The sequence below is a fragment of the Styela clava genome, chromosome 11 (assembly GCF_964204865.1).
Source record: "Styela clava chromosome 11, kaStyClav1.hap1.2, whole genome shotgun sequence".
Lineage (NCBI taxonomy): Eukaryota > Metazoa > Chordata > Ascidiacea > Stolidobranchia > Styelidae > Styela > Styela clava.
Window position 1 is genome coordinate 14,894,928 of NC_135260.1, and position 23,942 is coordinate 14,918,869.

The following is a 23,942-nucleotide window of genomic DNA, read 5'->3' on the forward strand; positions in this document are numbered from 1 at the left end:
GAGAAGAAATTTCCTATTACTTCAAGCTTATTATATTTTTGGCTACTTACAGATGAATGAAATCATTTCTGTGAGTGAATGTGAAACATGCCGATGTGGATTCAACAAAGTCATCTGTGATATGGCTTGCAACCTTGAATGTGAAGAAGGAAAAGAACTGGTTGAAGAACCTGGAAAATGTTGTTACTGCAGAGAACCTAAATGTGTATATGAAGATGTGTATTATGAGGTTTGTTTTTTCGTAAATTGTTTACAAAAACAATTTTTATTCATTGTCACATATGGTTAGCTTAAAAATTCCAAATTTCTTATTTTTGGCTGTTTATATTCATCTTATAAACTACTATGGCAAAATGTTCATCAATACCTCCCAAAGAGCAAAATTCATTGGCTTATGGCTTTACTGTTATCATTATGCTAAGCACTGATTGAACTTTGCCTTTGTTTATTCTGCTTGGAGCTCACAGGTCCAAAATGTAAGAAAAAATCCAACATTGAGACTCCAACATTGAAGTTTAGTTTACAGAATCACTGGTTACATATGGCTTCTTTGCCTAGCATTACCATGCATCTAAAATGTTGTACTGCTCTAATATTCTTAAATTCAATTTAGAATAGTAACAAAAGTGAAAAAGAGGTTCTTTTATTGGCCATCTCTTCTTAACAGGATAAATATATAATTTAAATTCTCTTCTCTGAAATCACTTACAGCATGTTTTCAGGCAACGAAAACTCATTAAAAGTTTTTTATTATTAAAGTGAACCAGTGCTATTAGTGTCATTTCCTTATTACCCTATCATAAGATTTTATTGTATTTAAATTATTATTTTATTTTGCAAGGCTGATCAAGTTTGGTATCCTGATAACTGCACAATTTGCAAGTGTGATGATATGACTGGAAAACCAAGTTGCGGAGAACATTGTCCACTTTCTTCCTGTGATGAAGGCCATGAACTTGTCAATGTTGCCCCCGACGATGGCGTTTGTTGTACATGCAGACCAAATCAATATTGTGTTGATAACACAGGCGCCTTCCGAGAGGTAAAACTTGTTTTTTTTTAAGTTGCAATTTCAATCTTTCTAGTTTTAGGTCAGCAGAGGCATATATTTTGTAATAAAATCTTTATTTAAATCTTAAAATCTTTATAAATGTATTCTATCATCCTGTATTGTTGATACTTTTTATAAAATAAAACGTTGTATAAGCCTTCCACTCAGCACAAGACTTCATGCAAACTGCTTTTTCCAGTTCATCATTATCTACCAATTCATTACACCCTTGGTGAGGTTGTGTGTGTGGGATTTGAACCTGAGATATTTAATTTGCGAAACCAACATAGTTAAGTCCATCCATTTAATGTTGGTACACTTCGCAATAGCAAACAAAATATCCATTGTTACCAATAAATTGAATTTTGTAGCAATTTCAGTCTCAATTTATGAATGTAACTGATTGTTCTATTTATATTTCAAATTTATTTACTCTTAGGTTGGAGATACTTGGTCTGTTGGACCTTGTGAACAATGTTTGTGTGATAGTGCTGGACAAACAAGATGCAATGTAATGTCTTGTGCAGCTTGCCCTGAAACTCATGACGCTGAATATGTTGAAGGCCAATGCTGCCCTAACTGCATTGAGCGTAAGATACCTACTACAAGTAAGTGAAGAAATTTTTGTGTTACAACAAAGATATCACATTTGAAAACATTTTATAATTGCATTCAATTGGTGAATTCTGCATACTGATTACCGTATTTCCCGACTAATACCATAAGTTTACCGCAAATGGGACGAAGTCTATTTTTAGCACTAAAAAAGAGGGTTTGTCATGTTTGAGAAAACTCATGCAAAAAATGAGAACAAAAAAAAAATAAAATAGTTGCCCAATAAGATCCGCCCCCCCCCCCCCAAAAAAAAAAACAGGCCAAAAAATTGGGTTCAGAAAAAGGTCTTGATAGCCGGGGAATACGGTAGTACCTTTCTGAAGTGAGAAAGTTCTGATGTTCGATGAGAGGTCTTTCATTGGTTACTGAGTGATACTGTTTAAGTTGTATTTCTGTATTTCATTCAGAGCTTCCATACTTTTATGTTATACTGCCGACATGGTGATGTTATATAATTATAGTATGTCAAGACTGTGTTGTCTTTAATAATGGTTTGGTCACACACATTCTGGATGACCGCTACAAGTGTTGATGACAAATGTAGGAATTGTGAATATTAAACAGTACACTTTTTTGGGCTCATTCATCAATGTTCTGCAATAATAAGCTACTCATACATAATATGTCAAAAAGAGTTACTTTTCAAATTATGAAAAATAATATATGTATTTTATTTTTATTCAATAAAATTGTACTTGTTCTAGCTACTCCAATACCAACTACCACAGTCACTCCACCTATGCCATGTAGCAATGATTCTTACACTTGTGAACCCGGTGAATGTATTCCTAAAGAAAAACTGTAAGTTATATTTTATGTTATGTCATTATATTTAAATCGTATATACTTCTTTGAATATAACTTTACAGAAATTATTAAATTATTTATTAAATAATAATATATTGGTAAATTTGACATCACTTTGTTACATCAAAAATTAGTGGATATTAATGAAAATATTATCATCTTGTTTCTCATTTCACCACAGATGTGATGGTGTGACAGATTGCGCCAATGGTATTGATGAATATTATAGAATATGTACAACTACAACCACATCAATCATGACTACAACAGTTGGTCCACCAATCTCTGAAACTACAAGTGGTCCAGGAGTTCAAACCACGACATTTGGTGGACCAGTGACAGGAGAGCAGTCTACAATTACAACAGTTGTGGTATGTTAGTTAGCTAGATTTATTGTAACCTTCATGATTTAATACTAGCGAATTACAAATCATTGTAAAACTAAACTGTTAAATAAATTGCTGAATGAAGGAATGAATGAATTTGTCCTCAAAATATCTAATAATATATCTGTTGACATACCGTAATAGATTTATTTGTAAATCAAGGATCAATAATTTTCTTATTTCTAATTGTAGACTAATGGCGTTGTTCTGTGCAGAATTGAATTAAAAAATTAAACCTATTCCACACAGGTGACCACTCCAGAATACTGTGAATATAATTGTGATAATGGACAATGTCTACCAGATATTTCATTGGTTTGTGATGGCAAAGTACAATGTTCAAATGGCAAAGATGAGATGAATTGTGAGAAAGGTAAAAACACTAATGTTCTACTCATCATGAAAAATTAAATACATACTTATGACGAGCTACTATTATTTGTAGGGACCAAATTTCTCCCAGTTTGGCATTGCCTACTCAATTCATCACTACCCTGGTGAAGTGGGGGCATGGGATTTGGATCTAAGATGTGTAATCTGCAATGCCAAGTCTAACAAGTTGAATAATATTTTTTTAGATACAACAACACCAAAAGTACCTACAACACCTGCTGCACCAACGACAACACCTCCTATTACAAAATGTTCAGATAAATGTTTGTGTATGTCCAGTTGTGATGGCTCTACTGATGCATGTGGCCCTCTTTCTGAATGCGACATGAAGTAGGAAAAACTTTCACTTTTATATTATGGTATTAACACATAGCAAATCATGGAATATAATAAAAAATGGAAAATTCTGATATTTTTTTGTATAAACATCACTGGAACATATGCAAAAATTCCCTACATCTAATTAATTCTGATTTTAATAACAGCTGCGAATGCCCAGCATCCGACCTCAACACTTATGACCGTGCAAACTGGAGATGTATTCTTCCACCGCCGGCTATATTGTGCAATGTACAAACAACTACCAGTGTACAAGTAGCATCGACCACAACTCTGCCTACAACTCCTGTACCAGTAGTAACAACTGCTCCTTTAGGTAAGTGGGAACGTTTTTTCAGCTCTTTCAGCTCTATTCGAAAAAATTATAGAGAGAATACATCATTCATATGCTTATTTCCTTCATAGCAATTTTATTCATTGATTATCCTAGAAAACTTTCACTATGAATAAGGCTCCGTGCAAGCTTGCATTACCATGTAGTAGGGCTGGGCATTTCGAATTGAATGGTAAATTATCCGAATTGATTCAGACGATCTGTCCGCCATAGGTCAAGGTAAAAATTTCCTAATTGTTTTCATTGGAGCCGTATTTCCTGACATAAACCTCTTATCTTCCTAGCAAGTTATTGACGGAACAACATGTTTTTATTGTGTGTGAACGCTCAGCAAACTGTATCAGTGATGGATTCTATGTTTTCAGTAATTTTTATGTTGTGAGGACCAATTACAATAAAAAAGTTACATATCTCCCAAGTATTCAAGATTCGATTTGAAATAAAAAAATGTTGTATTCGATTCTGGAATCATCGGGTTTCTGAAAATGCCCTAATTTCATTATGGGCTACTTTATTTTGGAAGGACTTGAATGTTTTTGGTTCAACATTGCTTACCCAATTGGTGAGCATGGAATTCCAAGACGATATTTAGCCTGTGAGGCTAACATAGCTAATCACAATGTTTTAACCAATACCATTATTCATTCATCTTTATATGATAGAAATCTTAGACCTTGTGGTAGTTTTAATACATAGTAATATTTTCCTCATCTACGGTTTTTCAAATAAAAGCTACACACTTTATAAAACATTATCGTTTAAAATGTTTCTTTAGTAAGGTAAGATACGAACAAAATATGTGTCAATATGTACCGGTAATATAAATTAAATATTCGTAAAGCTCTATGTATATAATGTAAAGCCTGATTGGGAAGGAATGAAAAGAACCTTATAAAAAGTGAGAGGAATAAAAAAGAAAATCTATTTTTTTCAGGATGCACCAAATGCACTTGCCAACTATCTTGTGAAGATGAAAGCGCAGGAACTATTCCACCAAATTGTATTGAACAACAACCAGATTATTGTGAAAATTGCCCATGTCCTGCAGGAACTTATAGAGACCCATCTGGAAGTCTTTTGTGTTTGCAAACACCTGATGATGGATCTTGTGGATGTGTTGTTGATGGTGTTGAGTATGAGGTAAAAATTATACCTCACTACAAGTTATTTTTCGGGAATCTTTCTGTAAAGAATTTGTAAATAGTATTGAGGAATAAAATAGGATTCCATACTTATCTCGAGAGAGGAGGAAGTCAATAAACGACTTAATGACAACCGCTCGACTAGTTACCAGTCCACGTCAGGTATGGAATTAGTTAGCCAGTCATTTGTCTCAGATGATTGGACATGATGCGGAGAAAGCTGTAACAAACGACCGGTTATACTCTATGGTGGCGAGGAGTCCAGCAATCCTCTGGCACTATTACTGCCATTTGGAGCAGAAAATATGATTCAATCCATTTTAATATTTGAATGGTTACTAACTGTCATATTTCCTTTTTATTTAGGATGGAAGCATCTATTGGAAAGGAGATTGCGAAAGATGTGCTTGTATTTCTGGTCAACAAACCTGCTTCCCTGGACAATGTAGACTCACAGAATCTATTTGCTTGGCTCAAGGAAAAGTACTTCGTGAGGTATAATATTTGCGATGGCATGGTATTCATAGTTTTAGCCCGAATACATTCATTTATCAGCTTGTATTCTAGTAATCTCAAAACATAGATGCTACTTTACCATGGCAATTGAATTACCTTTTCAATATTGCAGTATTATTTTAAACTCTATTTATGAATATATATATATGTTGATCTGATGGTTTCAAAATGAATTATTTAATAGTATACTTTTTTTTATACCATACTTCTTATTTCATTGCTTTACAATTGTTTTCACAGGAACGTGGGGAATGTTGTGAGTGTGTTTCAAGAGCAATAACAACAACAACAGAGAAAACAACCACTACTACTCCTAAACTTGTTACAACATCTGGACCATGTAAGTGTTCTAGTGATTGTAATGCTTTGATAATTACTTTGTATTATTGGATAAAGAATGAAACATGATTGAGTCTTAAGTACTCTATTGTTCAAATCATATTCACGAAATAGCTAATAGTTTGTTTAATTGAGTCGTTATGGTTTTGTCATATATAAAATACCAAAATTCCTTTGGTCGTAACGTAATATCATATTTTATATTTGCATCAGCGCATTGTCAAATCCTCTTTTATTGTACATTTAGACTAGTTTTTTCATGGATACTAATACAATAAAAGGAACCAATTCTTGACTTGAAAACCACGTCAACCAAGTCATTAGAATCATAGACTAGAGTCTAAATTTGTATTTTTCTATCCAAGAATGAGATAACATTCAAATATCTCAACATAATATTTTTAGACTGTGAGACTGTTTGCACCAAAGAAGTAACATGCGAAGACTTGAGAAACTTCAATCCATTCAGTCCACCTGACTTTGGAGAATATGACACTTTCCAATGTGAACAATGTGATTGTCCATCCACAGCACCTCAAGGTAATTAGATGTGATGCAAGTGATGGATACTTTACCTAATCAGATATTTTTCTTATATGTTGGATCTTTGCTGTGGGAGGCTCTCATTTTCAGTCATTAGGTCTGCCTGTGTTGTATCATCTGTCTGTTTATCTATGCGTCTGGCTGTAGTGTCTAAATGGCGGTACCCATCTGTATGAAATTTCTCGCAAGGGTTATCGGGTCACTCTGGTAATGTGCATTTTATCAAAAGTCCGGATTGATGTTTTGTTTTCATGGCAGCAGCAAAAAATGTGCTGAACGTTTGCAAAATTTCTCGCCATTTTTTAGTCAAACTGGAAGTCATTAAAAATTTAAATTTTTAAAATGTTGTGGAAGAAAATACTCTTTCGAACAAGTCGTCTTTAATTTCCATAACTGGGGAAACCTTAGAAATTTCAGTTATCATATTTAGATTACTTGTATACCAGACAGGGATGCTGAGAGATGAACACTACTTAAAATGAACTGGTGGTTTTGGTAACCCAATCACTGCATTACACTAACATTGTATTTCTGCCATTTTACATGGATGGTAACAAATCGCTGGAGTGCTACTAAGGCTATGATCTATTACCACTCTTTTCCCATATTTTCAGATCCGATGTGGAATACTGGTCTCTGCTTGAAAATGCCTGAATGTGAAGGATGTGTATATGAAGGAGCAGAATATCCAGTTGGTACTAAGTTCCCAAGAGGTACATGTGAGGAATGTGAATGTATCATGGATGAAACTACTGGTTCTGTGACAACGAAATGTTATGAAAAATGCAACCTTATGACATATGATTGCACAAGTGTAAGTAACGTAGTAAAGATAACTGTACAAATTTTTTTGGTTATACACAGATTTGCAAACTTATTAATTTGAATGTAAAACGGTAAGCTATTTTATAACCTGCTAGTGATGTTTATTTGAAATGTATTATAGTCGACCTTATTTAAATATTTTTACATATAAATTATATTTTGGAATTTGAATGATCAATAAAAAAAATCTTAAGCATTATGCTGAAAACGATAATCTCAATGATGAAGCCAATAATCTTCTGCCACAAAGTGCTTGAATTTAGGGCAGAGCGATGGCCTAGTTGCATTAAACTTAATTGTGCTGCCATCGCAGGTTACTAATCTTATGTTCAAATCACCTGATCTCCATAGAGAACTTGTGAAGCTTGTTATGTACAATGCTCATCTTGGATAGCTGCTAAATGCAACATTGTCTTAACAGAAGGGTATGATACTGTTGAACGAGCCCGGTGTTTGCTGCAAGTGTGTTGCTGCACCAACCACAGAGCCAACATCCACAGCACCAACCACTCCTAAATCAACAACACCATCTGGACCTGTCTGCGATGAATCTTGTGTTATTGAACTTACATGTGAAGAAAGTGTGAGTATACTGTGTCTTATATTTTGAATTAGATAGATAGTTTTATTTGAAATACACACATAATAAAATGGATATTTCTTGAGGGGGGGGGGGGGCAAAAGTTCAAAACATGAAAAATATCATGTACCTGCTTTCCAGCATAAACACACACAAAAAAAATTATAAAAAACACAAACCTAGTTAAGCCATCCTTTGGCCAGTAATAAACAAGCAAAAAATCCGTGAATGTATGTGAACTTTCGGGATGTTGTAACTTTGAAACACTTAAGCTAATAATGACCAATACAATCTGATATTAATACATCAATACATTTTTAATGCATTTATTTTATACTTTATATGTAATGTACATAGCCAAAACTGTAAATATATTATATTTATATAGAGAACATACGAACCTGGTTCTTTTGCTCCATTTGAAGTTGATGCTGAAAAATGTGGATTGTGTGCTTGTCCATCTGGTACTATTGAAGACGATACTGTATGGGAAACTGGAATGTGTTTGAAAATGCCTGAAGATTGTGAAGAACCTTGCAGAGTAGGAGATGTTGTGCATGAGGTAAGATTAGTTGACTTTATTTATATTTAGGACACAAAGTGGACGTTTAGAGCGTTTTGGTATTATGTTGTTTTGTTATGGAATCGCTTTTCTCTTTTGTTCTTGTCACTAGAAGGCTATCACTTTCATTTATTTCTGTGGGCTCTATGGGATTTGTTTTTGTGTGTGATGACATCATAAATATAAAAAATTGGACTACTTGTTGCATTTTAACGTTTGCACTCATTGAGATCTGGTGGTCAGTTGAGAAAGTTTAGATACTCGTACTACTTCATTTTGGCCTTCGTGTGTTTATATTTGAGCACTGCTCTATTGTTTTTTTGTGAAAATTATTATACAGTACTATTTATTACTTGAAATGGTTTGATTATAAAATATAAAATATTAATGTGCTTAGTTTTAGTTTTGGTTTTTATATCAATGCAGTGGAGCCAACTAAACAAAAACAAGAGTTGTGGCTTGCCATTTGATTGAACTCTTTTGCTGGCTTTATTTTAGAGCTGACAAAACAGGAATTTTATATTGTATCTTTATAAATGTAAATCTCAATATGATTTAAATGAATAAATTTACAGAAGTGTTGATTTAAAACTTTGTTTTAGGTCAATACAACATACTTCAAGGGAGAATGTGAAGTTTGTAAATGCTTATATGAAGATGGCTTGTACAAAGAAAATTGCGCTCCATTCTGTAAACTCACTGATCAAATTTGTTTGGCAATGGGAAAAGTTCTGTTGTCTGGAGATGATATTTGTTGCAAGTAAGTGCTCATGCTGGTTATATATAATCTATAATTCAAAAACAATTCAAGAGGTTTGATATTGCCATACATAAATTATTTGCAGTGACTCATTGCCAACTTCTAATATTTGATTCTGCTAAAGCCGCAAAATTTTTAGAATACTTCATGAATACAGGGTCACCCAAAAAAACAGAATTCATGAATTACTTCATAAAAAATGAAGAAATTCATCTAACATTTAAACTTTTGTTTGTGTATAATTGTACCAAACATTTCAGTAATTTAGGCGCTTTCCACACAAGTTATGTTTTTAGAATATGTTCCAAATGACTTTTTAAATCATCATTGTAGGTTGAAAGGAAATTTTATGACAAAAACTCAGAGCATAGCAACTAAAAGCTCTTCATGTTTTTCAAGTTTACATTTCACTGACTGGCTTTACTTATCATACCAGGTGCGCACCACCTACTCCAGAGACAACCACTACCTTGAAACCTGTTGTAACTACAACTGAAGGTGAATCAGAAGAATCTACAACGAAGAAACAAGGTGCACCAACTTCTCCATTAACCACTCTTACCAAGAAACCAATTGTTACCACAACTGAGGGACAAAGTGGTGAGACCACAACTGCAGGACAAGGAGGTGTGACCACAACTGCGGGACAAGGAGGTGAGACCACAACTGCAGGACAAGGAGGTGAGACTACAACTGCAGGACAAGGAGGTGAGACTACAACTGCAGGACAAGGAGGTGAGACTACAACTGAAGGACAAGGAGGTGAGACCACAACTGAAGGACAAGGAGGCAAGACCACAACTGAAGGACAAGGCGGTGAGACAATAACCAAAATTGATCCTAATGAAGTAACCATTTCTGAAAGCTCATCATAAAATGATCACTTAGAACAGGGGTCACCAAACTACGGCCCGCGGGCCGGATCCGGCCCGCGGCGTTCATTTTATCCGGCCCGCAATAACACGCAAAAATGGCGAAATTTTTTTCCAAGGGAAATTTTCCTGAGCCTCGTCTTTCTTGTTTATTTCGTAACATTGGCCAATCAGCAAGATGTAAAAAAGTGACCTAATAATAGGTCTTTTCGCACCCGCTCAGACACTTTTGTATGAATCAAACAAGTCAATCATCATTTGCCTCATGAGAAGCTGTAGTTTTAATGTTGTAGTAGTAATGAAAAATTAGTCTAGAAATAGCTGTGATAGGCCAAAATTCCATACCGGTACGCAACGCTTTCTACGAAAGATGCACTCGTTCACTCGTGGCGCGTGCTTTCGACGAAACTGTTTACGTTTCTTGTGCTAAAAAGAACTTCGAATGTGCATTTTGCGCAAACAGTACTGTAATCCCTCGCGTACTGCTCCAATTTCACAACTCAGACTAACTTCTATACTTGGGTCACCATATTTGAAAAAGTAAAATTCCGGACGGTGCATAACTATTTTCATGACTTCGTAGTAAAAATATGCGCGCGGTACGAAATAACAATGTTCTGTATTAGCAGTGTGCATAGTAAGATTGCAGGTGCAGTAAAATTCTGGATTCCGGACATTTTTAAATTCTTCCCGGACACAAAATTTAACCCTAAATTCCGGGCATGTCCGGAATTTTCCGGACGGTATGGCAACCCTATTCTATACTGCATAAATGCAGATATTCATGTGGGTATGTTACAAAAAAAGTTTATCCGATTTATATAAAAACTGCGCCATTGGATAGATCTGAGTGAAAATAAGAAAACAATACCAAGTTTATAAAAAAAACGGTCAATAAATAACAGAGACAACGGTATTTTAGTACCACCCCAGGCCAATTTTTTCCATAAGGATTGTACTACTTTTTTGATAAAAACTGCAATAAATATAAAAAAGAACACATATCAATCACTAAGCTTTCGATCTGCGTCACATCTATGGAATATTGAGATTATTTCAGGATTTTATTCTGGCAACGGTCTTGACACCGCTGAAAGATCGTCGCAAATAAACGCTGGAGTTGTGCATGTTAGTTTGAGATTTGTGAAATTATTGTATTGCATTGACAATAATATTCATCCGGCCCGTTTCAACACAGTTTGAGTCATACCCGGCCCGCGGTCAAAAAAGTTTGGTGACCCCTGACTTAGAATCATTAATTTTAATAAGTACTAGCATCAATGGTTACAAAATACATGTCCATAGATTTTTTTTAAATGATAATTCTGTATTTTGCTTAAGAATTTTAAGATGCTAAAATATACAATTACTGGAGAACTGGAAGCTCTTTGATAAGTCCTGAGTCCAATGTTCATGCTTCTTGCACATGAAAGTTAATGTAGCTTTAATACAAACATGAAATAAACAAAAATATAAATTTGTTCAGGTGTCAGTACAACTCCAGCTATTGTGTCTACAACACCTCTTCCAGAATGTCTACCTGAATGCGAATGCCAGCTACCTTGTGATGGAGACCAATCCGAATGTCCAGCCCAACCTGGATGTACTTCCAAATGTGTTTGCTCTGACAGGTAACATATTGGATATTTCCATAAATATTTTTGAGAATTACACTATGTGTTAACTTCAATGGTTGTGTTTACAGTTCGGCTTTGAGAATCAATGGACGTTGTGCCATAAAGCCAGAAGAATCATCATGTGTTACTGAAGCAACAACCGTACCTATCGTTACCACCAAAGCACCAGAAAAATCAACTACACCTAAAACAGGAATTTGTGAGGTAGCATAACACATGTTTTTCTATTATCATTTATTATTTTGAACAATATAACATAATATAATTCAAGTCCACTTATATAGAACAATTAACTAGTTATCTTTTGCCTTTCCTATCTCTCGAATACACATTAAAAAAGCCATCGTTTATCAAAGTAACCTATCACTGTTGGAAGCTGATAATTGATATTTATAGGTAGAAATATATTTATTTTTCAATGTTTCAATGTGGTTTAAACATAACATTCTATTTAAAATTACCAGGATGGAGAAACTCGTGAAGATCCAAGTTCATGTCAAGTTTGTACATGTGAAGATAACAAGTTTGTCTGTGAATCAGAATGTTCACTGACTTGCGATGAAGTATGTATTATTAGTATAAAAATATTATTTTATTTTTTTTGTTCTGAATGCAAGATCGTATTGAAATTGTTTTGAATCTAATGAAGATTATGATACTTTTTCAATCAATCATTTTATATGATATACCTCAAAAGATAGTACAATTTTTATATTCAAGTCAGAAAATATCCTCAGGTTCGGAAAAGTTTTGGCGGTCTGAACATTGTTCTAAGAATTAGGAATATGCTTGCTATCACACCTCTGACATTGTACCCGTATTGTAGGATGGTTTATATAACCGCTGGTCGAATACAACTTCCTTCATAATCAAGTCCATACATTTGAAACCAATAACTGGCTAATTAGTTACATATCTGACATGATCGGGTGACTGAATGAAAATGATACATTATATGATTAGGCCATCATATCGTCTTAATCCTATCTCATCCTGGCATAGAACCGTGGGATATCAATATATGGTAAGACAATGTAGGAACTATCAAAAGTATTAAGATATTCTGGCCAGACTCTACACTGCACCACATGAAAACATTTTATATAAATATTGTAAAATTAAAACTTCTGCTATATGAAGCTCTCGGGGAGGAGGCTATTGAAAACCATATATTTATTTGTATCACATTTGTAAGCTAGTTGAAAATACATTTGATCAAAGTTTTGATGTTTTGTTTATAATTCGTCAGGGATATACTCTCGTCAGTTTCCCTGGAATATGTTGCTACTGCTGCCCTGGAACGAAAACTACAACAACAATTCCATTTGTCTCAACAACGAGCAAACCAGGAGTTGTATCAACTTCGGAATCAGTTGTATCTACCACGTCAGGAACTGGAATTGTATCTACTACTAAAGAAATTGAAAACACCACGGGAGAAACTAAGGAAACAACGACTGTAAAGCCAGGTGCTCCAACTTCCGCAACAACAAAGAAACCTCCGCCAACAACTACTACTATTGGTCAAGGTAATTGGAGTTTTTGATTTAATTTTGTGGAAAAGCTTCTAAAATTTGATCTTTAGATCTCTAGTCTAAATCATTTTTGTTGAATCGATTGTGACACACTTGTCAACACACTCTTGGTTAAACTGCAAAAAGTCACTGGCTGTTATTATGCATAAGATGGTTGTTGTTAAACTATTATTCAAACACAATTATATATTGAATATACGGTTTAATTTATAATTGTAAAAGAATATGTAAAATTAACTTTGAATTTGTGTAAAATTTCAGTTCAATTTTAAGTTTTCTATTATCGTCATTCGTCATTCGATTTTATACATAACTTATGCCTTCGAAGCAAAAGTTTTTCACTATTTAATATAGATTTTAAAGTAAGAAAATGTTCAATTTGACCAGGTGAATCAACAACTACCATTGTCTCTGTTGTAACGACACCGAAAGTTCCACAAAATTGTTCATGGGATTGTAAATGCTTTGTCACTTGCGAAGATCAACAGATACTTGTAGAAAGTAAGAAATATTTACGGTAACAATAGTTTTATATGGCACAATGGCAAGTTCTGATAGTTTCAAAATTGTGACAAGCACAAATGTGACTATCATTGCTTGGAGATTGACATCACTGAATGGATAATCACATGATAACTTGTTTAATTTACATTAATATGTTTCTCTATGTATGTTACAAAATAGTATTTAAAATTGGTCAATATGTAACAATTGAAGACCTGAAAAATTACATCGACAAAAAATAGTTTTATATAATTTTATGATTGGTTCACTCGAAAACTTGATGGCCTTGCCTTTAAAAAGTAATATGACATCACATTTAGAATTACGGTAGGACAAATCCTGTAAATTGTTCAATGTGCTTTCCATTTATCTAGACCCTAATTATGCTCATTAACCCACACAATGTTAAGATGTATCATTCTGTCTGTGCTCGTTTCTTCTCTCAATTCATTATTTTGTATATGAACGCTGTTTTTTCTTTTTAATCATTAGATCAAATTCCTGCACGATGCTCTGGTGTGTCTGAAGAATGTGATCTATGTTTGTGTGAAGAAGGTTACATTAAAGATCCAGAAACAAAGAAATGTATCAAATATGACAACGACTGTAAAACGCCAATTTGTGATATTGGAATGGAGGTAATACGTGATTAAATGAAGTGGAATTTTTCCATGAGAATGTATTCAAATATTATGATTAATCCCAATAGCCCAGCTGTTGAAGTGTTAGATTTAACTGTGTTGGCATTGCAGATTACACATCTTGCGTTCAAATCCCATGCTCCCCACATATTCCCAAAGCAAAAGGTGTGAGTTAATACTGTATAAACAAATTAAAATCTGTAATATGGTATTTTAACAATTTGATCCCATTAAAAAGCTATGTAAATTTGATGACAGAGCTAACATTGGTGAACAAATTTTAGATCCTAATTCTATTCCTTTTGCTTAACAACTGCTTTCTGTTCAGCCCAATGAAACATTCTGGAAGGGAGATTGCCAGCTTTGTGAATGTGTTGAAGGAGTTGAACAATGTCAAACAAATGTATGCAGACTCACAGAAGTATCATGTGCTGCTGAAGGAAAAATTTTGATGAACATTCCAGGTTTGTTCAGCTCAACATTTGAAAATATGGCTCATTCATAAATGCAATTTTAACCCAGTGTAATTACCGGTAATATCCCTTACTGAGAATATAATGAATGAATATCATTTGTATTTCGAAATTGCATAATTCTTCATTTCATCAGTGCATTGCGTTGCACAAATGTAACCAAAGAGTAGATTCAATTGTTACAAGCCTATTTGTATTCAAATGAAAATAATTGAGCCTTCTATTTTGCAATTTTCTGGCAATTGTGATTGTTTGTAACACAATATCAGTCAATGTTTTCCAGCCAGCTAATAAACCATCTGTCATATTTCAGGTTCATGCTGCTATTGTGCACCAAACAATGTAACTATAACTACAACTAAACCCGTAGTAGTCGAAACAACAACAAGACCACCTTCTCAAGAATGTATTATCAATGGCATCAACTATGACAGACCAGCAGTGAGTAAAAATTTTGTATTTTAACTATCACAATATGTCTTAGAGTACTCAGAGTACAGTTTCTCAAGGCCAAGTTTAGGCATATTGTCATTATTTGATGCAATATGATTTACAATATAATGCTGATTGTTCTGACGGTTAAGTGAATCAAGTGGGGAAACCTGGGACTAAATATTCTATTAGTTTCAGTGATGGAAAATTATTATCAAATGCAAGAAACTTACATGTTTATATCAGTTCAGTTCTACTTGAAATGTTGGAAATTGTTGAAGCATCTACTGTACATAATAGAGAGGAATGACCAATTTGTTTTGCTCTGCTTTGTAGAATATTAGATTCAATAATGTAATATTTATATATATGCCATTTAATAATTTGAATATGTTATTTGTATTTTAGCCTGACAATGTATGGATGGAAGATGCATGCACCATATGTATGTGTGTTGATGGTGTTAAAGAGTGTGAAAAAGAATGCAAGATTACAAGCTGTCAAGCTAATGAAGTTTTCGTCAATGGCACAGAAACTGAATGCTGTCGATGTGGTATGTGTGTTTTTCTTTCTTTTACTACAGCATTATTTGAGTGGCAAGTTATGGTGGCGACACGCTTGTCACTGCACTTTTCCATGTCCCTGATGGCAGGGAGTTGGGGAATCAAACTAGAACATTGTACTCGATACCATCTATTTACAAATCTTTAAAAAAATTTTTAATAAACTTTGTATTTTTCAGAACCAGCTCCAGTATCACAATGTCAACCATCAATTAGATTGGCTCAAGTTCAAATGCCAGAATGTTATACCGCCGAAGAAATTGAATTGACTACTTGCAGCGGAAACTGTCCATCTCACTTCAGCGCTGTTGCTTATCCACCATACATGGAGGTAATATATCATCAAGTTCATATTTAGGCCAGTTTGCAAATTTATACATGGCCTATACTTAATAAAGTCAAATAGCTTTAATGATATACAATTATACAGGGTTTCCATAAAGTCAATAAAGTAAAAATTTTCAATTGCAAATGAAATTTGTCGATACCATGTATAGTCTGCTCCTACAGGTGTATGGAATGAAGTAAAAACTTTTTATAAACACTAATTAAAATAAAACAAATCCAGCGGTAGTTAGATATATTTCGAACTGACTTCGTAACAAAATTGAATTGTAACAGAACTTTATGAAGACCCTTTATAATCTACACACAAAAATAGTTGATATATGACTTTCAAAGTTTAAAATTCTTTTAAATGGTGCAATGGCTTTTTTGTCTTTATTCTGGTCTAGATCAGTCTACTGAAACCAATGAATTATTACCATGAAATTAGGGTCCGATTTTTTAAAGTTCAACACTAAATTTCATGTTGCAGGTATACTTTGGATTTTGGAATAAAGCGTGTCCTTTTATACAATCCAATTGGGAAATTTTTTTCATGCGAGCTTGTGTTCTCCTCTCATTAATGAAATATAATCATAGAACTAAAATAAATATACAAATGTGCCACAATGTATCTTTATCTTATGCCATTCTTATCTAATGTATTTTAAAAGCAAACAATTTCTCATGTTTAGGTTGAATGTACTTGCTGTAAACCTGTTACAGTCGAGAATAGACAAGTCTCAATGAACTGCAACAATGGAACAGTGGTTATTGTCAATGTACCAAAGATTACAGAATGTTCATGTAATGAATGTGAATACAATCCTTTCGCACCCTAAACAGGTAAATTTTATTCTGTTTTTAGCAAATAATTTTCAAGATGACAGGCTGCAAGACATTACATTGATGCCTAATAAAAGAGACATGTATTGTAGATAATTGGGTCAACTGACAAATAATTTAGGAAATCGTTGTCTAAGACCTAGGTTGACAATCCGATTATGTCAAATTTTTAGTGACCAATTTCTGTTTATAATTTTTTTTTAGGAAATATCAGGTTGCACTTTACAATGAATTTTGAGAAGCTCGTTTAATTATAGAAATATATCATATGGCGAACTTCCTATTTTCGACAATATATCAAATTTTAAAACTCTAATTAATTTTTGACAGATTATCTTCGAATAACTGACCGACCAATCGAAGATCGACCATGAAAACCGTTGTACATAAACCATTTTATTTTTTTCTTCGCATCGCACATATATTCCCATTATTAGCATTATCACTTTCATTGCATATGTAGCAATATCTTACTTCAAGAAGCACTTACTTTCTGGACTTGTTCTCTACCACAAATGAATATTTCTAACAACATAATTTATTTCATGGATTTACAAGTCTATGATTGTTAATTATACCCACTGTATCACTTTAGTGTCGAAACGCCTATAACTTTTGGCCGACAGGTGCAATAACTTCAATAGAAACATGTTTTTGTTATTCTTCTAGTTCACAATGCTCTATCGCTTTAATAAATCTTTCTGCATAAAGTTGTGTGAATATTTGATGGTTATGACAGGTGGTAAAGCATGATAATGCCGTTTCTCATGTAATATGTCAAAGACGCATTTGACATATTCTATTAGAGCTTGGAGTGGGATTAGCGTTCCTCCCATGAAACAAAAAACAGTGACGTCTACCTGAATGGACCTGATCTCGCACAGCTTTAAGAGAAGCTTCAGAACAATCACACCATTCAGTTTGTAATACAATTACAAGAAAATTGAATATTCGAGATCGAATCGCAAAGTATTCAATCGTTTTTAGGCTAATTTGCGAATCGCTGAGAGGAGGTGTCATGAAACTAGCTTCTATTTTGTGACCTCCATAAATGCAATTTTAAATTCCTTGGGCAACAGTTTTATTTATATTAATGGTTGTTTATCATTTTGCCAAAAATTACACGAAAAACCTTGCGAGTTAAGACTAATGATATCAGGGTTAAAATAGCACCTACAGGCTTTGCATGCCCTATTAAAACTTAATCCATCAGAATTGAGTAAATAAGGTATTGAGTGAGAATATGGGCAACTCGAACAGTTTTCGGAATGACTTGACGGTTATAAAAATTCTTTTAACCAGAAGCAATAATTGTGTGACAGTGGTAGTCATCCAAGTTGTAATCCTGTAGAAGCACTTGTGAAGGTAACCTATTCAACAATTAGGCTTTGACAAAAAAGAATTGCACAGAATGTATTTATATATTTTACATTTTATTAAATTAGGCTTGTGGTGTTCAAGAGACATAACTACATACAATTTTGCACAATTGATAATTTTCATCTTGGAAATATGATGAAAAACATGAAATAAGCAGCAATCTTGTTCCATCAGAGTCAGTTTAAGCAATATATATATATAAATCAGTTCCAATTAATCCACCAGTGCACCAACACAAACTTGGCAACTTGGTACATATAAATGGGCATCAGACCAAATGTAGGTTTTACTCCAATGAGAATACTATGAAATCAGACGCAACATTCCTGATATTTTGGAATTCACATTGTTTAACATGGAGATATAAGAATTTATCCTCCTCTACAAGGCTGAATTATGAATATTCAAAAACTTATATTTTCGTTGTAGTGAATGATTGAATTTTGGCTTCACTTCTCTGTCGAACACCATCATTTGATAAGTTGGCTTCAATGTCAGCAAACCCAGAAAATATGAATACGAGAAAAAAGTCATAAAATCCTAATGGAATGCAAACAAATTAATCATTTTAATCCTGAGTTGCCATCTCAATATTTGATTAAAGTGTTCCAACATCAAATAGTATTTTCTACAGTATAAATTCAGTATTACAAAAATTCTTCTTTTGAAACTTTCCAATGATGACAATCAATGAGATTCGCCCTCTTTTCCAGCAACCTTAAAGAGTACATTGATATAGCGGTCAGAAAACCACAATTAGGGTCTCCGAAAAAAAGGACCCAATGGCCCATAATCTGACATATATGATATTTGGGGTCACTCTTTACAATATGAAGTCGGATTTTATTATAATATCAATTTTTTTTAAATTTTCATAGATTATTCAATACCTAGTCCTATTTATCCTATCCTAAGTAAAAATCAATGAAATAAATTTTGATCAGATTTGATAAAGCAAAAAAAATTTACCCTCTTGAATTCAGACATATTTGTTGTTGCAACTGTTTTTCCTATCAAAGTGAGTTTCTCTATTTTAGTCGTTTCTTCATCTCCTTGATTATCGGGAATAAATATCTAAAAACAACTATTTTATAAGACAGAAGGCCTACCTAATTCATTACACTATGGGTGAGCTGGGGTGGGGCTTTAGACCCAAGATTTTTCACCTATAGAACCAGAATAGTTAGGATCAACATTACGACCACTGGGCTATCTATAGTTCAACCTAGTGCAGCCTCAATGCACAAAAATTCAGAACTCTTTTCGCCTTAACATAGGCTACCCAATTTTTGACTCTGCAAATATGGCCTTACATAAGTATTAATAAAAAGATCTCATTCGGAGATGCCACATAGGCCCAATAAATACATTAATCACCATTTCCCTCAAAAAAGTTCCCTCTGGAAAGCGAAAATACATAGAAAAAATGCACTTACTGTTAAATTGTGTACATTCTGAAACTTGACAAATCTGAGATTGATTAAACCATTCTCCGAAATGTCATCTTTTGTGAGACTGAAATATAGTTTAAAATAGAAGTTAGATTTACATATTAATTTCTTGCAGGCCTCAGCAAATCTTTCATGGAAGAAGTCCAAATTGAGGTCAAGATTTATACATTTTCTATGCTTGGCAAATAGAGCATTACCTCACAGAGAAGCATAATTTGGATTTTCAGATCGAGAAGAATAAAGCATAATATGATTTCAAATTTATATTGAAAGTTTTTGAAAAATGTCAAGTTTTTTTGTGTAAATCCACATAACATGTCTATTGGAAATGCTTCACCAGCAGAGATGCTAATGTATGCAACAAAAACAAAACATGAGACTTGGAAAAATTTTACTTCAAATTAGTCAAAAACTCATTGATAAAGTTTACTATACTCATACTTTGAACTAACCTAAATTCCTGGATAGGTTTTCCATCTCGCGCAGAATCAAAATCCATATTATGAGGTTGATTTATGAATAACCTCAATGTTTTCGGACCAAAATCATGTGGAGCCACCAGTTTTAACGAGTGCAGTTTGATATTCTGATTAAATTCGACTGATATAAGAAGCTGAAATAGAATGACAGTTGAAAAATAACAGGTTGTGTTTAAAAAATTTAAACCAAACAAATAAAGTGCATTGAATATTGGATTCAAACTTAATTATATAAAACTTTAATACAGGAGGGCCAGATACAACTAACTGGGTGGAACCGCGGCCCGCATCTTTATTCAAAATAGGCTTTCTGGTAGTTGCAGCCTGCAGGCACAAAAACTTTTGTCATTGATCTTATAAAATGTGATGTTTGCTTCACACAAGCTCAGATATAGGCTTTGCAACACAAAGAAATTGGAAATGCTCACACATACCAGATTGAATTAAATTAAAACTTGTTTCACGGGCCGCACATCATTCAAAATTGGCACTCTTTTTTCCTTGAGGGCTGCATTTGGCCCGCGGGTCGCAGATTGTACACACATGCATTAAATTCATGAGTTCAGGCATAATTAAGAACAGCCTCATTTAAAAATTCCTCATTTTTTGAGTAATTGGAGTCTCACAGTATGAACAAGAGCATTTGATACCTCCGGATCACAGTCTGATTCCAAATACAAATCTGAGTTTTCTTCGAAGATATACTTGACAGTATGGTCATCACTTTCATTGAGACAAGTTAGTTGAGATATATTAACTTGTGATAACAAATCAACCTGAAATAAAGAGATTAATTTGCAAATAACTATATTTGATATTAATTGGTGTTGTCACAGTATTTAAACAAATTTGAATTTGTTATTAGTATTATTATTTAAGTCGATGAGCTGACAGAACCACAGCCTCCCCCATCCTGTTATCAGTCCAAGTCAGATATATAATTATTTTTTTTTAATTTTGCCTACAACATAAGTTTTTTAGGCTTTGGTTCAAATTAAAAACAAAGCAACAGATAGTGCTTCTTACCATGCCAGGAATCCCAACACTTGATTCTGAACTTGATCCATTTGCTGAAGAATCGAGTGATAATTCATGAACCTTGTTTCGCAATTCCTCAGCCTTAGCTCCTTGTATTTTATGAAGTGTTGTTTCGTTACGAATGAATAGAAATGTTGGCATAGCTCTAACACCATAGATTGTTTTGGTTTCCTGCAAAAAAAAACATTTTATACAATCATTAATCTATACATGATAAAAATATTCATAGCTAGTAATTAACTGGATGGTAAATTGTTACATCCAAAAATGGCTAAGTAATAAATAAAAGACTAATGACAATAACTATCCATTTAAAATGACTTTTTGCTCATAAAAACATAATATTAGAAATAATACAGACAAATTGAATAGTCGTTTGACTTATACCAGTGTTTGACTGGTTTATTAAATAAACGTATTCATCAATCAGCCTATTCATCTACCCACTCTTATTATACATCATTAAACACAATTTTGAACAAACTTACTATCATAATATCATGCCCAATGTTAAATGAATCAGAAAATAATAAATACAGTAAACAAAAATATTACAAAACATTTGTCAACATCAACTTTAAGAAATACAACTCCTTCATATTGATTTGATAATTCTTCAAATACTGGAGCAATAGCGTGACAGGGTCCACACCTTTAAAAATAAAAAAGATTATAATCGTTCTACAACATAACACTGCACACAACACTAATGAGGTTCTTATCACTTTATCTGTATGCCACTCGGAAAATATATTACATACATAAATGTTCTAACAACTAAATTTTATCAATTTGATAATATACCAGTAACTCAGACTTCAGAGACAAATTCGATAATTCAAAAATAAACGATTACATATTCAAATGTAATATCTACTATCTATATCTGAAAGACTTACCATGTAGCAAAAAAATCTATGACAACGAGGGATGAACCAGCATCGTTAAAACTGAGTTGAAATGCTGCGTCGTTATCTATATGTTGTACAGGCATTTTCTATCAATTTAGGTATTTGATTATTAAACAATTCGACTGGGAAAAACAAACAACGATTAGCTTTCACACATTTCTCAAAGGGTCAACATTTTATAACAAAACAGAGGACACTCTTTTTTATTAAACATAAATTAACCAACCAGAACATCTGCAGAATTTCATAGCTGATTATATCCAACAATTATTCTGGCAATGAGAATATTTTAGATCAATCTGATATCAAACAAAACCATGAAATGCAATATTTCATATGACGAAAATTGACTAAATAATAGTTACTTGTTCATTGAACATTGAGACAATCTACATTGAATCGAATGTTAACAGCATTCATCACACATTACTAGTGGAAAAAAGTAACATTATGAAGAGCATCTACGTCCAATTTGTAAATAAATGTCAGTCATCATTCAGAGTTACAATTCCCACCAGAATAACTCAAATTTCATATTATACAATGTGTAAATTGCAAGCCAAATGAAAGTCTAGATATAAAAATTGGTGATGTAGGTAGATTTACCTTTCAAATGTTATAGCATATCATATTTACTTTTCAGGCATGGTTTCAGTGCAGGGTACCACAAATAACTCATGATGAAAATAAAATTCAGACACAACTTCATTATAACAAACTTATCCACTGCAAAAAATCTTGTGGTGTACCTATAAATATTTATAGACAAAACACTCCTAACACTCGATTACGCCTAACTTAAATAAAAATTGAAAACAGAAGTTAATCCTTAAATTCAACAAAAAATATACACATGTGGACTTTGTATTGCATGTGTAAGTTCAGAAGGTGGTTTAATTACTGAATTATAAAACGAACAAATTGTCCAAATCAATACCAATAAAGAAAATTCCATTTCATCATCAAGTACCAATGTTAAGCAATATACATTGTATTGTTCAATATTTGCCGTTGATGATAAAATTATGACTTGACTTTCTGGCCGGATTTTTCTAAAATAGCTTTTAATTGTGATGAAAAGTCATCTTCTATATTATCATCATCCCAGTTTTCATCCCAAAATACTTTTGGTTCTTTGTCTTTCCCGGTCCATTCTTCCGCAGGAAATTCTTCAAATTCGTCATCATCTTCTAATGATCCTAGTTCAGTGACTGGCTTTTGTTCATCTTTCTTGTCTTTGTCAGCCATTTATCTCGAAGAATTGAATACTTTTTAAAGAATAAGTTTTATTACTATAATAGGATTTGATAAATCGATAGTAAAGGTTAGGTAAAAAGATGAAAAAGGGGCACACTACTGCACTAAGCATAGGTTTATACTAATATATATTCCTGTAAAACCTTTCATCTCATACGGTATTCAGTATATTTTGAACGATACTTACAGACTTAAGGTTTGTTTACCGGTACTCACCTGATTCTAATACTAATTAAAGAGTGGAAATAATTTTATACTTATACTACACTTATTATCCAATCCATTATCCAGTTTGTTACCGGTATGCAGGTATGATTATAAGATTTTTGAGTTGTTATTACAGTATTAAAATCACAAATTTACAAAAGTTACACAAGAAAAAAATAACAAAAAAATGAATATCGGTA

At 33.2% G+C, this 23,942-nt stretch overlaps 3 protein-coding genes across 5 annotated transcripts in view; 1 reads left to right on the plus strand and 2 right to left on the minus strand.

The window, feature by feature from the left end:
- The window catches only part of LOC120347429 (uncharacterized), a 76,288-nt gene extending 58,558 nt beyond the window's left edge, over positions 1-17,730 (plus strand). For 2 of the 3 annotated variants that reach the window (XM_078117564.1, XM_078117565.1), the window contains exons 89-117: positions 53-229; positions 842-1,042; positions 1,491-1,659; positions 2,371-2,467; positions 2,655-2,844; positions 3,109-3,232; positions 3,438-3,582; positions 3,738-3,907; positions 4,860-5,065; positions 5,434-5,562; positions 5,824-5,923; positions 6,328-6,462; positions 7,080-7,279; positions 7,712-7,873; positions 8,259-8,432; positions 9,035-9,192; positions 9,629-10,008; positions 11,551-11,695; positions 11,770-11,905; positions 12,166-12,264; positions 12,951-13,230; positions 13,624-13,737; positions 14,233-14,378; positions 14,710-14,845; positions 15,168-15,295; positions 15,695-15,839; positions 16,029-16,180; positions 16,869-17,019; positions 17,350-17,730. In XM_078117564.1, coding sequence (XP_077973690.1) covers positions 53-229; positions 842-1,042; positions 1,491-1,659; positions 2,371-2,467; positions 2,655-2,844; positions 3,109-3,232; positions 3,438-3,582; positions 3,738-3,907; positions 4,860-5,065; positions 5,434-5,562; positions 5,824-5,923; positions 6,328-6,462; positions 7,080-7,279; positions 7,712-7,873; positions 8,259-8,432; positions 9,035-9,192; positions 9,629-10,008; positions 11,551-11,695; positions 11,770-11,905; positions 12,166-12,264; positions 12,951-13,230; positions 13,624-13,737; positions 14,233-14,378; positions 14,710-14,845; positions 15,168-15,295; positions 15,695-15,839; positions 16,029-16,180; positions 16,869-17,015 — 4,545 coding nt within the window. In that variant the 3' untranslated portion in view covers positions 17,016-17,019; positions 17,350-17,730. The remainder of the gene's footprint in view (positions 1-52; positions 230-841; positions 1,043-1,490; positions 1,660-2,370; positions 2,468-2,654; positions 2,845-3,108; positions 3,233-3,437; positions 3,583-3,737; positions 3,908-4,859; positions 5,066-5,433; positions 5,563-5,823; positions 5,924-6,327; positions 6,463-7,079; positions 7,280-7,711; positions 7,874-8,258; positions 8,433-9,034; positions 9,193-9,628; positions 10,009-11,550; positions 11,696-11,769; positions 11,906-12,165; positions 12,265-12,950; positions 13,231-13,623; positions 13,738-14,232; positions 14,379-14,709; positions 14,846-15,167; positions 15,296-15,694; positions 15,840-16,028; positions 16,181-16,868; positions 17,020-17,349) is intronic. The other variant, XM_078117566.1, reaches the window with a different exon arrangement.
- Positions 17,731-18,431: 701 nt separating this feature from the next.
- On the minus strand, positions 18,432-22,402 carry LOC120347607 (thioredoxin-like protein 1). Its single transcript, XM_039417651.2, has 8 exons — positions 22,267-22,402; positions 21,923-22,019; positions 21,356-21,538; positions 20,980-21,105; positions 20,303-20,463; positions 19,836-19,914; positions 19,369-19,473; positions 18,432-19,116 (listed from the first exon to the last, which is right to left on the minus strand). Exons 1-8 carry the CDS (start codon positions 22,359-22,361, stop codon positions 19,087-19,089), a joined length of 876 nt encoding a protein of 291 aa, XP_039273585.2. The 5' UTR covers positions 22,362-22,402; the 3' UTR covers positions 18,432-19,086.
- Positions 22,401-23,650, minus strand: LOC120347608 (26S proteasome complex subunit SEM1-like). Its single transcript, XM_039417652.2, has one exon. It carries the CDS (start codon positions 23,524-23,526, stop codon positions 23,302-23,304), a length of 225 nt encoding a protein of 74 aa, XP_039273586.2. The 5' UTR covers positions 23,527-23,650; the 3' UTR covers positions 22,401-23,301.
- Positions 23,651-23,942: the final 292 nt, after the last annotated feature.